The sequence below is a fragment of the Boleophthalmus pectinirostris genome, unplaced genomic scaffold, assembly GCF_026225935.1.
Source record: "Boleophthalmus pectinirostris isolate CB_2022bp ecotype Guang Dong unplaced genomic scaffold, ASM2622593v1 HiC_scaffold_14, whole genome shotgun sequence".
NCBI classification, from domain to species: domain Eukaryota; kingdom Metazoa; phylum Chordata; class Actinopteri; order Gobiiformes; family Gobiidae; genus Boleophthalmus; species Boleophthalmus pectinirostris.
In genome coordinates, this window is record NW_026571047.1 from 1,559,657 (window position 1) to 1,573,454 (window position 13,798).

A 13,798-nucleotide genomic window follows, 5' to 3' on the forward strand; every position below is an offset into this window, starting at 1 on the left:
CTTAGTTTTTTTTTAGTTTTTTTTTTTTAATGTGTTTTTGTATTTTCTATGCAGGCGGGCATCAACGTCAACATGCGCAACACGTACAACCAGACAGCTCTGGACATCGTCAACCAGTTCACCACGTCCACGGCCAGTCGTGAGATCAAGCAGCTGCTCAGAGGTCAGTGGATGAAACTCAGATTTGTGTGTTCCCTGGTCCATCATGTCCATCGTGTCTAGCTCTGTTCAGAGACACACGTGTGGCTCAGGCTTCTGCAGGGACCAGGTCTCACAGTTTCATGTTCTTATGTTTGTGTTTGTGCAGAGGCGTCCAGCTCTCTCCAGGTGCGAGCGGTGAAGGACTACTGGAACCTCCACGACCCCACGGCCCTCAACCTCCGAGCTGGGGACATCGTTTTGGTACTCTTTCATTTGTTTTATATTTGTCAGAAAAAACAATCTATTTCTAAACAAATGTGAGAGTCTAAGGTACCAATTATCAACCACTTACAACATCGCGCTCAGACCCAAATCAAAACAAACACAACAATGGAGATAATCACAGGATCACAGCAGTGAGAGCACCCAGGGGTTTCAACGATCATACAAAACAGGATTTGAGGACAGTTCACACCATAGATGTGTACAGAAGTGGCTCCAGTCAAATGAAGCTCATGGGGCGAGCAGTTGTAGAGGTGAATTTGCAGTAGAGTTCCATATTAGGAATATCAGGAAATGATTTATGTACAAAATAGTGAAATAAAAAAAGAAAACACCAGGATCATGTAGAGCTGGTTAACATGAACATTTCAAGATTGACAGTAGCAGTACAAAGAGAACTGAAGCTGGTGTTCTGTGGAAATGGGCTGCCCCGTCGAAATGAGCTCCCAGCAGCCTAAATCGACAGTGACGTCTATCGATTCACGCTGCCCCGTTGAAATAAGCGACCTACGTTTTTTCCGTATACAGTTGTATAGATCTAATAAAGCCTAACCTGTCCAGTTTTACAACATTTTTCTTTAGATTAGAGATGCAGATTTGATGTTGTTTACACACGGTAATCACACTTTATATGTTAGTTATGTCTCGTTTATATGAATCTGTGTAAGTAGTTCATTTGGACAGTTGTATTCTGTTCAAACAGAGCTCAAACTAAAGGGAGCACATATCGACAGGCCAATATTGCCATCGAATAATGCTCCCACTGTGCAATCACCATTATTCACTCATTTAGATGAATATGGGTAGAGGTAGCTCATTTCGACAGATATATATCTTCTACCAAATGTAATGTAATGCACCACTAGGGGGCGCACACCTCACCTTTGTGACACTGGGGGCTTTGAAGATGGGAAAATTCCTGCAGTTTTATTTATACAGCGCCAATAACAATGGACTTGTCTCTTAGGCTACGTTCAGACTGCAGGGCTTAACGCTCAATTCCAATTTTTTGTGAAATCCAATGTTTTTACTAGGTCATTCACATTTCCAATTAAATGTGACTTGAATGTGATCCCCTGTGTGAATGTTAAGGGGCCCGAAAGTGTCCCGCTTGCACACTGGAGACACGATGACGTCAACCGCAGCGAGCGTGCTCTGTGTTTACGGAAGTTGTCCAAACATGGACGCAGCATTGAGCACCTGGAGATTTTAAAGTTCCTCTCGTACCGGAGCCAGAACATGAACAACTTACTTGATTTAAGGAGATTGAGAAGGAGAAGGACGAGGTTTTTGGCCGTGGTGTTTTGTGGGGCAGCGGCAGCAACGTCCGTTGAAAGGAACGTGTGGATGTGGAGACGGAGCCAAGAGTGGTGAGTGGTGATGTGCTTCACTTCAGTGACACGGAGTTCATTAACAATTTTCACCTCCTTCGGCGCAGAATAGTGACATTTGTGGCTTGTTGATAACGTGTAGGTGGATGAATGCACTTTGGCCGTTCAGACTGAAGTCACATGTCAAAAGATCAGATATGTGTCGGTTTTAGGAGCACATATCCAAGTGTCCTGGGTCGCACTTGAAAAAATCGGATCTGTGTGGTTCAGACTGTCATTAAAAAATCTGATACAGGAACATAGAGGCCAAAAAATCGGATTTGGGTCACTTCAGGCTGCAGTCTGAACGCAGCCTAAGTCATGATGGACGAGGACAGAAAAAGGGAGAACAGAAGAAACATTATAACAAACATTTATTTCAAAAATATATACACATGATCCAAGGAGGGAAATTTGTCCCATCTGTGCCTCGGGAGCTTAAATCGACAGGACATTTAAACTTTTACTCTTGGGGGTCGTGCACTAGAGCTGCAGTAGTTCTTAGGTACAGGTAGCTCAAATCGACAAGACACCAGAGCTGATGGAGCTGGAAGTGCACCCATACTCATTTCCTATTTGTTAAATGGCAGCTTGTGGCTTAGCTATGTCCATTTATATGTACAGTTTATGTTCACATGTTAGCGTAGTTCAATGGACTAATAATGGATACTCTTGGTGTATCTCGTAGAGGGTGCTCCTCACTTCAGACTAGGGATGGGCATGATTAATTGATTAATCGATAATTGACCATTAAGAATTTCATCGATTACGTAAATTTTAATCGACAAACCGAATGTAGGTTGCTGTGTGTATCGTGACCAAACAGGTCTGTACATGTGTCTCTGCACTCAGAAGGAGCGAGACACAAACAGTCGGTCAGTCTGCAACGTACTGAAGCACAAATGTGTATTTAACGATGAAATTCCAGACTTTCCGTTGCGTTCGGGACAAGTGTGAGTCCATATGCACAGTGTACAAAGCAGCACATATGTTTCAGTGTCCAGTGGGAAAAAGTTTTGTGAGGTGAGAGTCGCGCAATGTCGATGACGAGTCTCCACCTCCCTCCTCCCGTACGGTGTCCTGGTTTTGACAAACGCAAATATGGTCACACTAACCTGTATTCACCTGAGTCGTGTCTTTTAATCTGACAGAAATTGACCGCATCAGCGACACAAGAGCTGTAGTTTTATCTTCGCTTAGTTTATGCAAATTAGCGATGTGGTTTTAAGTTTTGTTTCTGTGAGAGTTGTGCAAAACTGAATTAAACACATTATAATGTGAAACGGGCTCATTTGGCTCTAGAGTGGTTACGGTTTATATGTCATAAAGTTGAATTTATTTATGCAGATTAGTAGTGCAGATAGTAATAATAATGATGATCATTTTAATATAAAAACGTTAATGATTAATCGATAATCGATCGTTAATTCTTCCGACGATTAAGAAAATTTCATCGAATGCCCATCCCTACTTCAGACACATATTTAAGACAGTGACTCACTAGAACCCTGTCAGAACTGAAGAAGCCACTTGGATGAGCTGCAAAATGTAGTTATTCTTAAACTTTTGTCCAGTGACAGAATTCAATTTTCTTTTGCGGTGGAACCGACCTGGACGACTGAAGGACTACACACACCTTATTATTTTGTCTGCTCTCTCCAGCTCTAGTTTAGGAAATAATAGTCCTTCAGAGGAGGGTTTGTACTATTACTTCTTTTACAATGGACTTCAAAGCAGATATTGTGTGTGGTATTGACACAGTCCTGCAGCTAACTTTATACGTGAGAACCAGAGCCGAGATATGGGTCATATTTAGAATGTGAGATGAGGGATAGGCAAACCTGATTTCCCCTGGTGCCCTGCTCTGGCAGAATGCAGATTTTGCTCCACATTCTTCGACCAAAGGGAGGAAACTGACAACACAACTGGGGAGAGTCAAAGTCAATGCAAAAGTCAACAACTTGTGATGCTTTAAAGGGCCATACTGCACCATTTTCTGATCTGTTTTAATGTTTCCTCATCACAAACAGACCTGCAGTTGTGTTTTGTTTTATTCATACATAACACACAAACCCTGCACATTTAGGCTGAGTTCTTCTCTCAAATAGAGAACACTCTGGTCCACCTTGTGATGTCGTGTGGTAAATCTCTCACAAGGTGGAATAGAGCATTTTGAACTAGAACTGCAGACAAACTAATAATAAAGAGTTATTCAAACATGTGTGAATGAAAAAACACAACTCCAGGTGTGTTTTTGAGGCACTAACAACATTATAACATGACTTAAAGCTCACAAGAGTCAATTTTGTGTAACATAGCAGCTTTAAAGGTGCACTACTTGCTTGTCCATCTTGCATTGCATTGTATTGTATTGTATTGTATTCATTTCAACACAGTTTTTATTGCTAAAGATTACCTTGAATAACAGGCATTGTTACTGGCAAAAGGAGAAATTCAATCTGTCAAATGGGCAAAAGTTTATTTTGGTTACATATGTTTCTCAGTTCATCCAAGCTGCTTTTTCAGTTCTGGTCAGACGCTGGTGGACACTTCCTTATATCTGACAGATTGGCAGAATCATTCAGGCCCATAATGGGTGCTGAATGACAATGAATGATTCTACTAATATGACGCCACACGTGCAAGGTCAATAGGCCGAGCTAACAAACAGAAACTGTAAATAAGTGTGTGTTAGTTTCAGAGTAGTTTCAGTGTAGTTAGCTCCTCCCTTCAGGCAGATATAAGGAAGTGTCCACCAGCGTCTGACCAGACCTGAAAAAATATTTTTTAATGTTCCTATAATAAAAAAAGAAATTGGCCTCAGAGCATTTAACTTCAAAGCTCCAAATGAACAGAACAACTTACCCTCCTCAATTCGATCAGTTACATCAATCCACCAGTTTAAGGCATCAGTCTTCAGATACTTACAAACATCCTGCTCCTGTTTTTGATAAAAATACATTTTTGTTCTATGTACGTTCTGTTGTACATAGAGTTGCTTTTTTTTCACTAATTTACAAATATAGGTGTGGTGATGATCAAATCAGAGAGATGTATGTATATCTTAGGATTCTGGACTGTATAGTATGAATACTGTCTGTGTGTTGTGTGAATGTTGTCTTTGTCTGTTTGTCTTTTGTTCTGTTTTGATTCGTTTTTTCTTTCTTTTCTGTAAATGCTACTTTTGTTAATGTATTAGGACCCCCTCGCAAACGAGATGCTACATCTGAAGGGGCTTCCCTTATAAATAAACTGAAGAAGCAGCTTGGATGAACTGAGAAACATATTTGACCTGATACACGTTTGTCCAGTTGACAAATTTAATTTCTCCTTTTGCTGTTGATTTTACCTGGACGACTGAGGAATTTCACACACATGCATTCTTACTCTACACAGTAGGACTGGTATCATTAAGAAGTTGCCGATACGATACATACCTCGATACACAGGCCATGATACCATACAGATCCCGATACAGTGCACTTTCGATTCGATATGATATATTTCAAATCGATTCGATACAGTTCAATAAAAAATAAAGACTAAATCATGGCTGTGATACTAAAAGTCTTTGTTAAACCACTTCTTGTGCAAAGTTCATATGAAACACAAACATTTTAATCATCAAAACAGTGAAAATGTGAAATGTGTCGCATAAATGAGTTTCCTTTCACTCCACAAGCAACAAAACTGTAGCACTGTAACAAAATAATTTTGTAAAACACACGTAAAAAAACTCTTGGTGATATATCGATACAGCAGCCCACGATTAAACGATACGATATATCGATATTCCGATATTCTTGCACACCCCTAATGCACAGAGTCACTTCTTCAGAGATCTGATGTGTAACTTAATGCTGCAATGTGGAACATTCCAGCACACACATTAACAGATACAAGAGCTTTACATTTAGGATTTGGTTTGACTTTAATCTGACCATAAACAACCGTCCGAGCTGGTGTTTGTCACAATACTAAAACTTCAAACTTGATTTCAATACTAAGGACTAGACTTGATATTCAATACTGATTCTGATGCCACAATGAGCATAAAAACGTTCTTTCTTTAGACGATAGAATGTGATTTTCAACATCAAGCCTTTGTACTTTCTTTTCTTATATGTGTGTGTCCCTCAGTGTTCCAGTAGGTTCCTTAGTGGTCCATGGGTTTATACTAGTCTATGTGCTCAACATCATCCTAAAATTATTAAAGGTTCATTTCTGTTCTGTCCTGTGAATTGGGCTTTTTCAATACCTGTTCAAATGATTCTCTAGTTTTCGTACTAGTTTTAGTATTGATTAGTATCTGATTTTATCGTTTTTCATCCCTCTCTCAGACCTTCTCAGATCTTCTTTGTGTGTCGCAGTGTTTTCCGCGCTCGCAGCAGCAGCCGCATGCACAGACTGGCCCCGGCCCCTCTCCCATTAACCCCTCCTCTGCTCCCCCCTTCACACACACTTCAGACACACTGTGCATGCTTCGGTACAAGTCAATGGGACACGTCTCCTGTCTGAACACGTCCTCGTAGCTTGTCTTTTTGTCCTCTGAGGGGTTGTGTTAAGTCAATGTGTGTTCACAGCTCCTTGGCTCCGCTCCACCAGCTCAGAAACATGCCCGGAGGAGTCGGATTCAAGACAAACACCACATACCTTCCACTATATTCAAAGTACACTGTCAAAAGGACAAAAGGAGTGTTGTCAAAATAGTTGGGTTGTCAAAAGTATCGAAAAACAGATACTAAACTATACTAAAACTCGTATCGAAACTAGATTTGTGCAGGTATTGATACTAAAAAGTCTCATTGACAGGACAGAAATGAAGCTTCTCTGAACTTTTTCCTTTCCTTTAGAATGATGTTGAGCTGTATCAGAACAAGTAGAAGAGCACACAGACTAGTATACACTTATGGACCACTGTGGAACCTGGAAGAGCAAATGGAAACCTCATCTGGTGCTGAACATTTCTTTTTTTGTTTTTTTTCTCTACATATTGTTCCTTGACTGAGGGATTACACAGATAAAAGGTCAATATACAAGAAAATACTACAATTTATTGTTGAAAATCACATTCTAAATTAAGAGTGTTTTAATTTAATCATCGTGGTATCGGAATCAATCGAGTAGCGAATCTATTCCTTATCAAAAAGTATCAAGTTTTCAATGTTTGTATCGTGATAATATTAAGGCTACGTTCAGACTACAGCCTGAAGTAACCCAAATCAGATTTTTTTGCCCCTATGCTCCTGTATCTCATCTTTTAATGACTGATCTTTTGACATGTGAGTTCAGTCTGAATTGTCAGGTCACAAACGTGACAAACGTTCTTCTCATCAGATGAAAATTGTGTGTGAACTCAGATCAATCCCTTCACTCTGCAACTCCAAACCTACACGTTTCTTTCTACAGACGTCGCTGCCGCTGCCTCACAAAACACCATGACCAACAACCTCGTCCTTCTCAATCTCCTCCTTAAAACAAATCATCTGTACATGTTTTGGCTCCGGTACGACAGCAGCTTTAAAATCTTCAGGTCAATATTTAGGCGACTTCCATAAAAACTGAGGACGCTCGCTGTGTGTGACGTCGTCGTGTCCTCCAATGCACATGTGGGACACTTTTGAGGTGTTTAAAGTTCACACTGGAGATCACATACAAGTCACATTTACCTGGAAAAGTGAACAACCTCGCAAAAAAATCTGGGTTGTGCATTAAGCCCTGCAGTTTGAACATAGACTAATTCAGATTCAATTGAATTTACACCAATCAGAATAACCCAACTCAAATATGTCATAGATTTGTTATATATCTTTTCTGGTTATGACGGTAACGCTTAATAACTTTTTGGGTGTATGTCGGCGTTTAACTCCTGGTGTTAACCTCTGGTGGGGTCTGGGACTAGGTTGCCTGGGATATTCCACAGAGTGGCTTTAAATCTTATCATGTTTTTATTAAAATACAGGTATTTTTATTATTAAACAATACACATGCTTGCATGAACAGGCTCGCCTCTCCACAGATCTGGAAGTTGGCTTGGTGGTATGAGCTGCTTTTTTCCTGAGAGTTACATACGTTTAATGTCATACTGTGAAACATTCCAGGCAAACAATGCAATGACTTTTAAAAATCTAAATCTGCCTAAAATATAAAGTGTGCTGTTTTTGTTCAGGTGCTGGAGCAGCCCTCAGACGGTCGCTGGAAAGGACACATCCATGACCCCCAGCGCGGGACAGACCGGGTGGGCTTCTTCCCTCCGTCTGTGGTGGAGGTCCTGAGCAGGAGAACAGGTACAGCTCCTCGTTTACACCTGTGCTCTTATCTGCTACGGTCTGTGAGGGACATGTTTACTGAACGGCTAAACTTTGGAGCTTAGACTCTGGCAGGATGAGCAGGAGTGGAAGGAGAACGTAACACATACTGTAGTTTAAGGAGCACGCATTATTTGTTGACTTAGTAATAATTGGTTTGTTTGTGAATCTTTTCTTGACAAAGCCTGCACACTGCACACAAAACATCGTAACTCTGTTGATACTTTGCAGCTGATGTCATCAACATTCCCTTGGGGTGTGACGCTAATGAAGGCACTGCTCTGTCTGCAGCTCTCTTACTCAAGTTAGACTTTAATCTGAGCTTTGTTTTAACACAATCTGACCTGATGTAGTTTCAGCTACGTCTGAGTTGATTTGTGCAGTTAAACTAGTCCCTCACACGTAACATTACACAAATTAGTCAAATAATAGTTGGTGGCCTTAATCGAGTACAACACCACTGTTGGGCAAGTGACTTTAAAACTGTACTGTGTTATTTATGACTTGTTTCTGTCATTTCAAAGTAATTTGTTACATTATAATATTACTGTATTTAAAATGTAAAACATTTAACGACTACTGCAGCACTTTTAAGTTACTCTCACTAAAATAACTTGAAGATGCTGAACTTTTGCGCCAGATATGGACTGAACCAGGACTGAACCAGGTCTAAACCACAACGGAACCAAAACTAAACCAGGACTAAACCAGGTCTAAACAAGATTAAACCAGAACCAAACCAGGACTAATCTTGGACTAGAACTTGGAATCTAGGACCACCCCTGAGAGAACCCCCGAGCGCGATCGGGTGTCAGCTGCGTGCGTGGAGTTCTGCGTCGGTCCTTTCGCTCATGATCACGGTCTACACGGGTGCACCTTTCACCGCTGCTGATATTACAGTGATTTTAGTGAATTTGTATGAAGAAAAACGAAAAACCCACCACTTCAAACCAGGTTAAAAAAGCAATGTAATGCGCCTCACCGAAGAGTAAAATATTAAAAATTTTTTCCCCTTTACTACTGTAACATTACTGCGTTACAGCAAAAAGCAACACATTACAGTAATTTGTTACTTTTATAACACGTTACTCCCAACACTGCACAACACTTATAAAGAAAACATAGCTTAGAACTACAGTAGTAAGTGACTTCTTCCCTTAACTCCTGACTCTAACTCCTTCATTAAGTAGTTACTAAGTCCATATATTAAGTCTTCATTTTAATTTATGTTCATGGTTCTGAGGTGTTTAGGCCCATGATTTGACCCTTGTCCTCGTGTGGGGTGTACCTCCAGCCTGGTGGCCCTGCTTTGACTTCATCGTGGTCCACAGCAGAGCGTACAGATAGCCGGGCGTGTTTGTGCAGCTCACAGCCAAAAGCACGAGAGCAGCGCGCACTCGTGTCCTAATACTCCATCCGCACCCAGGCAAAAGGCTCCACAGTAATAGGATTAGCACGTCCAGATTGAAGTGTCAGCTCTGTGGTAAAGCCCTCTCCAAATGAGCAACTAGCAAGACTGCAAAACATGTGAGCTCCACTCAAGATCTGGTTTTCACACAGAGATTTCTCTCTCTTTAATTATTACGTGCCGGGGATTTTGTTTGTGATTACGGTCCCTGTAAATACTCACGTCAGACATCACAGTTTACATGTCATTTATGTAATCTTACAAGTATAGAAATCACATTATAATCAGATTTTGTTGTGATGTGAACAAAGACGAATGAAGGAGCTCACTGCCATTTATCCTTCACTACTAAATCAAACGTGTGCCTCAGATGAACAGAGTTTATGCTTCATTCACTGATTCCACAGAAATCCACCATGTTTTTCTGTGATATTGTTGTTGTTTTTTTTCCTTTCTGTTTTCCTCAGCCATACTTGTTTTGATACACCGTGGACTGATCTTCTGTAGAGAATATACAGAGAGAACCTCGAGCCCAGGCTAATTAAAAAAATACTTCAGTCTTTTTGTCATCTAGATTTTGAATACAGCGAGACTAGAATTCTCTGGAGATAAATGATGAAATGTCGTGTGAACTGTGCTAGTGTCTGTACTTACTATTGAACTTAAACATATATTAGGCTCAGTGTTGGGAAGGTGACTTTTAAAATGTATTCCCCTACAGATTACAGATTACAAACCCCAAAATGCAGTTTGTAACGTAATCCATTAAATTACTTACAGTGAGTAACGTAATCTGAATACTTTGGATTACTTGATTTTCTGTAGAATAGCAAATACTCGGTTATCTTCACATAAGAAGTTTTGTCTGCTAAAAGAAAATAAAAAGCCCAAACTTTACTTAACCAAATTAAAAATATTATTGATAGAAGAGGAGGAGACACAGTCTGCGCGGCATGATTTAGTCCTGTTAAATCCTGTTTCAGCCCCAGTTTAGATCTAGTTTAGTCCTGGTTTAGTCCTGGTTTAGACCTGGTTTAGACCTGATTTTAGTCCTGGTTTAGACCTGGTTTAGTCCTGTTTTAGACCTGGTTTAGACCTGGTTTTAGCCCTGGTTTAGTCCTGGTTTAGTCCTGGTTTAGCCCTGGTTTAGTCCTGGTTTAGCCCTGGTTTAGACCTGGTTTAGTCCTGGTTTAGACCTGGTTTAGTCCTGGTTTAGACCTGGTTTAGACCTGGTTTAGTCCTGGTTTAGCCCTGGTTTAGTCCTGGTTTAGTCCTGGTTTAGACCTGGTTTAGTCCTGGTTTAGACCTGGTTTAGTCCTGTTTTAGACCTGGTTTAGACCTGGTTTTAGTCCTGGTTTAGACCTGGTTTAGTCCTGTTTTAGACCTGGTTTAGACCTGGTTTTAGCCCTGGTTTAGCCCTGGTTTAGTCCTGTTTTAGACCTGGTTTAGACCTGGTTTAGACCTGGTTTTAGCCCTGGTTTAGTCCTGGTTTAGCCCTGGTTTAGTCCTGGTTTAGTCCTGTTTTAGACCTGGTTTAGACCTTGTTTAGACCTGGTTTTAGTCCTGGTTTAGTCCTGGTTTAGACCTGGTTTAGACCTTGTTTAGACCTGGTTTTAGCCCTGGTTTAGTCCTGGTTTAGTCCTGGTTTAGCCCTGGTTTAGTCCTGGTTTAGTCCTGGTTTAGTCCTGGTTTAGACCTGGTTTAGTCCTGGTTTAGACCTGGTTTAGTCCTGTTTTAGACCTGGTTTAGTCCTGGTTTAGTGTCCGGCAATGAGTGGAATTACCAAAAAATAAAAAATAAAGGAATATGGCCCAAAATGTGAAAACAGGAAAATACCACATCCATTTATTTTAACAAAGTAACTGTAATCCAATTACTCACTGAAACAGTAACTGTAACTGAATACAGTTACTCATCATTTGTACTCTGATTACGTAACTCTGGTACATGTAATCTGTTACTCCCCAACACTGATTAGGCTTCTACAGTCACTATAGTGGCAAAAGTAGCAACGATGTTCAGTTTTTTCAGTGTGGTGCCGCAAGATCATTATTTTAAGTTTAGGGATTTGTTAACAGAAAAAGAGAGTGTGACTATGTTCCCACAGCCCGATGTTCCCTTATTTCCATCATTCTTTTCTTCTTCTTTTTTTTTTTCTTCAAAATTAGGCCCTATGTTCCCACATTTCCTTTATCACCAGTTTGCATCAGATTTTATCTCCATTTCTCCCAGTTTGGTCATTATTACACCCGACTCATTATCCAGCAGCAGTTTGCTACAGATGTAATGTGACTTTTAGCTAAATCTGCACACATAGAGCCCTGGGAACACAGGACTGACCCCTTCTAACACCGTTACTCCAACATAAGGTTGAGTGACAAACCCTTATAACGAAATTAAACTCACCTCCATGAGTTAGTGTAATTTAGATACAGCACACAATTACCCCTGGAGAATTCTTTAATGAACACTACATATTCCAACAATCCAAATAAGCAAAATATTTCACTATTTATTTCGTTCAGTTAAAACTGGAAAGGCCTCTAGTACTTTTCAACCTTTATGTGCAAGGAACAGGCGATCTGTAAGTGACTGTCCTTTGTAATTAAGAAAAATCTTATAAATGAGGGAACACAGGGCCTAATTTTCCAAGTTTTCAGTGGGAAAAAAAAGTGTTAGAAGTGAGGGAACATAGGACTGTGACCCCCAAAAGGATTTACAATTCAACATTTGATGCCATATTGCTGATAAACCCTCATTTTCACCAATACACACCCACTGTTCTGTACTTACTTCCTTCTCCAGTTTTATTTTTTATTTTTTAATCAGTGATGTGCGTATAATGCAGCAATGTCATATCGTCATTTTGGTACAAAAAAATGGGAAAAAATATCTGCTACTCACTTGTGTGACGTGCAGCTGTCCATCAGAGGGGCCAACAACTTCACGGTGCTTTGTTGTTCCCATTGGGCAGCTGTTTTTTTGGTTGACCTGTTTCTTTTATTAAGTCGTTTTAGATGAATATTATGTTTTAAAATGTCCAGATGATGACATAATGATCCAGGGTGTCATAGATTATAACTAGAGAACAGACATGAACACAGTATGTCTTCCTTCAATAAATATCCAGGCTGACTTGCACACGTTTGAACATGGCCCCTGTAGTCTTTAGTCCTTCTCCACACACATGCATGCTCACCGGGCCTCTCTGCTCCACTCATGCATGTCTCCAGGGGGCACTCTCTCCCGCCAAGCCTCCCTGCCCTGCCAGAGACCCCCGTCCTCCAGAGCTCCTCCCACCTCCGGCCCCGCCCCTCACACCGACGACTCGTACCCGGGCGCCTGTGATCCAGCAGGTACTCCACGCTCTCTCCGTCTCATCTGTGACAAACCTACTGCCTTCTCTTTCAGTCTGCATTTCCTTCTTTTTCTATCATGTTAAAGTGAAGTTTTTCCAGAGGTGGGTAGAGTAGACAAAAACTATTCTCAAATAAGAGTAACATTACTTCAAAATATTAATAGTAGATTTACAAAGTAGTGGTCCAAGAAAGAGTTTAAGATTTGGACAAACCACTACTCAAGTAAGAGTAACTTTAAGAGTAACTGTCTGTAAGTTATGATGTAATTGGGAGGACACTGTAATGTGAAGAACAAAACATTAAATAAGTCACAAAATCTGGTCTTTTCAAAGGACAGACACAAACATGAGACAAACTAAATCAGATCTGAAGGAGCTGCAAGAAACACAAATGTACAAATCATTTCAGATTGTCAACAGAAAACTTTTGTCACTTTAGTCTCACAGTGGGAGGAGTACCGTATTTTTTGGACTATAAGTGGCTTTGGAGTATAAGTCGCACCAGCCAAAAAATGCATAAGGAAGAAGAAAAAAACATATATAAGTCACACTGGACTATAAGTGGCCTTTTTTGGGGGAAATGGATTTTATAAAATCAGAGACCAAGAACTGACATTTCCTGTGTAAAGTCAAGTTGTAGTAATAAGAATAGAAGAGAGAAGAACAGACTGTTAACGTCACATATGAACAGTTCTTCAGATAAACTATAAACAACAGAACAGAACAAGTTTACCAAACTCTCCATCTCACTCCAAATCACTAAATCCATTCAATTCTTCATCCTCTGTGTCACTTCTGAACAACTCAGCCTCGACCTCTGGAGGTAAACAGAGCGCCGCTTCCTCTTCTGTGTCGCTGTCGTCAGACTCAGCATCAGTTCCAGTTAGAATTATTCGGGTCTTTCTGAATCTCGACAGGATGGTTTCAGTGT

At 40.5% G+C, this 13,798-nt stretch overlaps 1 protein-coding gene across 1 annotated transcript in view; it reads left to right on the forward strand.

Moving 5' to 3' along the window:
* The window catches only part of LOC110154052 (caskin-2-like), a 154,525-nt gene that overhangs the window by 119,821 nt on the left and 20,906 nt on the right, over positions 1-13,798 (forward strand). Inside the window, exons 9-12 of the mRNA XM_020917986.2 lie at positions 55-163; positions 308-402; positions 7,963-8,080; positions 12,743-12,865. Coding sequence (XP_020773645.2) covers positions 55-163; positions 308-402; positions 7,963-8,080; positions 12,743-12,865 — 445 coding nt within the window. The remainder of the gene's footprint in view (positions 1-54; positions 164-307; positions 403-7,962; positions 8,081-12,742; positions 12,866-13,798) is intronic.